We start from the raw sequence: 2,731 nt of genomic DNA on the forward strand, positions 1-2,731 counted from the left end.
ATTCAATTTTAAATATTTTTATGTGTGTGGATATTTTGCCTGGTGATTGATTGCAGAGGCCATAGAGGGTGTTGGATCCCCTAGAACTGGAGTTACAGATGGCTGTGAACTGCCAGGCTGGGACCTGAACCCAGATATTCTGGAAAAGCAGACAGTGCTCTTAACCACTGAGTCACCGCTCCAGCCCCTTGAGTCTTAACCACTGCTGCCATCGCTACCAAGCACTGCCGGAGTGATGGAGGCCAAACTAGCAAATTGAGAAGTTTGCCAGTTAAACAATACTTGTGGAAAAACAATTTTTTTACTACTAGTACCTTCAAATTATTTCAAACAACATTTTAAACTGCCAATAATAAATGTTTATTCATGATTGAAACCAAGGAGGATTTAGAAATACATTTTAATACCTTGCTGATAAAATAGTAACATTCCATCTTTGTGATCTGATAATACAGAAGATATCTGCTTTAATATTATCTATTATAATCAGGTAACCGAGACATACACAAACCACCTACTTTAGTGTTACGCCACACCAACTTTTCATAAAGGCCGTTTTGAAGCTCTCTAACTGGATAGCTGAGCAAACAGCGTCCAATGCTAAGACTAGGGAAGAGGTGGGATAGTAAGCACACGTTTCAAGGCTCACTTTTAAGCACATGACATGAATATCAAAAGCAAAGGATGCAAAAAAAAATGTAATTCAGCATTTTACTAAAGAGCATTTGGCATTATTCAACGCATGAGGAGGCTGTGCTTGGGGCCATCTACTCTCTCTAGCTTCTCAAAGTGTTTCCTGGCATTACGAATGTTGATTAGAGTAGCTGCAGAAGGGATGGATGGATCTGACATGACCACCATCACATACGTGTTTGACGTGAAGATGTCGATGAAGGCAGCGAAGTTAGAATTCCTCACTTCCATGCTCTGGAAAGAAGCAGCCAATTTGCTGCAGCTTAGCTTGAACTGCTTGATGATGTTGCTGATCTTCTCAAAGCGGTGCACATCTCGCTGCTCTTTGCACTGGTAGTGGGAAATCACCAAGAACGTAGCTCTCTCGAACAGCAGAACTTCATCAGCCTCAATAATCTGGGCAAAATTCCTTAGGTTCATCTCCAGCTGCTGAACGTTGGGGATCAGCTGATAGACGATGCTGGACCAGGCTTTGTAGAGCGTCTCATCCCAGATGGAGGTTCGAAAACAAGCGCACTCCAGGGGGCGAGACAAACGCCTCAGGTCTTCCTCTCGCTCTTTAAAAATCAGGTCACGTTGATCTTCCTGAACCAGATCCATTTTGTGCACCAGGCAGAAGATTTTGGCATCAGGTGAATTCTGGAGGATGGCTTCCAGACACGACTGGTAATAATGCATGTCTTTTTCCAGTTCGCGGCTCTCTACGTCAAACACGTATATCAGAACCTCCACATTACGGAAGATGTTGTCCCGCTGGCTGGTGAAGTAATTCTCCATAAAGGTGTCCTGGCCGCCACAGTCCCACAGGTTCAGCACCAGGTTCCCCAGGAATCGGACGTGGGAGTGCTCCACATCGATGGTGGCACCCAGGCGCCTGGTGTCGCGCGCAATATAATTTGCAAAGATGATCGACCTCATGCTGGTCTTCCCCGACCCGCTCTTCCCCATCAGCAGCACCTTTTTCTTCATGGCTGTATTTGGCATCACCTGCCGGCGTCGCCACGGACTGGGCCTGAGGCTCGGCCTACCGGGGGACCGACCGAGGATGGGGGCGGCGGCTCAGGGGGGCTGGGCGCCAGGCACCGCCGGGCAGCGGGAGGCTGAGAACGGGAGCTCCGGGCAGGAGAGACCGCAGGAGAGACCGCGGCGAGGCGAGTCCGCAGAGCACAGAGCCCGAGGCAATGGCTACAGCCACTCGGAGTTGGCGATTGCCGATAATGATGCGATCAGCTTCGGCCCGGCCGCCACCCACTTCCCGCCGGTATCTCGCGAGAACTCCGAGCTCTTGCCGCCACCCAATTCCGGTGGTGGCATCGCGAGAACGTAGGCTGCGCTGTGGTGACCTGCGGAATTCTGAGACACTGCTTCTTCAATTGCAACCTAGTAGTCAGGCATGGAGAGTTAAACGGGAGAGGGAGCCCACGCCGGTGTTTTGTTTTGTTTGGGTTGCTCTGGGGTTTTGCGGGAGGGTTTTTCGCGAGAGAATGGGAGGGATGGTGCTGCCCTTGCGTGGCCAAAAGTCCCCACACGCCCACTGCCATAGTCCCCTCCCGGAGAGAGGTGCTTCAGGCCTGAGAAGCAGGCAGCTGGAGGCAAGGCCTTAGCTGTCTGCCCACAAAGGGATGATGAACCAGCATAAAGAGGCTTCGAGAAGCTAAGTAATTGCCCAGGACTAGGCAGTACCTTACCAGGTACTCCAAGTTAGTCCTTTTTCTATTTCCAGACAAGTTCCTTTTTCATATCCTATTTTCTCATAATCTCAGACTTGAGAATTTGTAATTAGAATCCAAAACTTGAGGAAAGGGTAATATGGAACAGTATGCATTAGTCCCGTCCTCACAGTAAGCCGAACTCTTCTCAAGTGAGGAAATCAGACCTTAGGAGGTTAAAAAGTAGAGTCTGAATGACTTCCAGGGTTTTCCTTGCTTAAGAGCTCTGCTCTTTCTCTTCAAGGAGAAATCATCAGTGTCATCCAGTACATTCAGGATGAATCAGTAAGATTGCCAGGGCACTTCAAATTCCTAAATTAAGACACTGC

The 2,731-nt window shown here is 48.8% G+C and overlaps 1 protein-coding gene across 1 annotated transcript; it reads right to left on the minus strand.

Annotated features, from left to right (window-relative positions):
* Positions 1-336: 336 nt before the first annotated feature.
* On the minus strand, positions 337-1,948 carry Rraga (Ras related GTP binding A). The gene has a single exon (XM_055629421.1). It carries the CDS (start codon positions 1,675-1,677, stop codon positions 736-738), a length of 942 nt encoding a protein of 313 aa, XP_055485396.1. The 5' UTR covers positions 1,678-1,948; the 3' UTR covers positions 337-735.
* Between the last annotated feature and the right edge of the window lie 783 nt (positions 1,949-2,731).

Source organism: Psammomys obesus, unplaced genomic scaffold (assembly GCF_907164565.1).
Source record: "Psammomys obesus unplaced genomic scaffold, mPsaObe1.curated_primary_1811, whole genome shotgun sequence".
In the NCBI taxonomy this organism is placed as follows: Eukaryota; Metazoa; Chordata; class Mammalia; order Rodentia; family Muridae; genus Psammomys; species Psammomys obesus.

Bases quoted from the DNA above. Each gene is read 5' to 3' on its own strand.
- Rraga (XM_055629421.1), bottom strand. From the start codon at position 1,677: ATGCCAAATACAGCCATGAAGAAAAAGGTGCTGCTGATGGGGAAGAGC.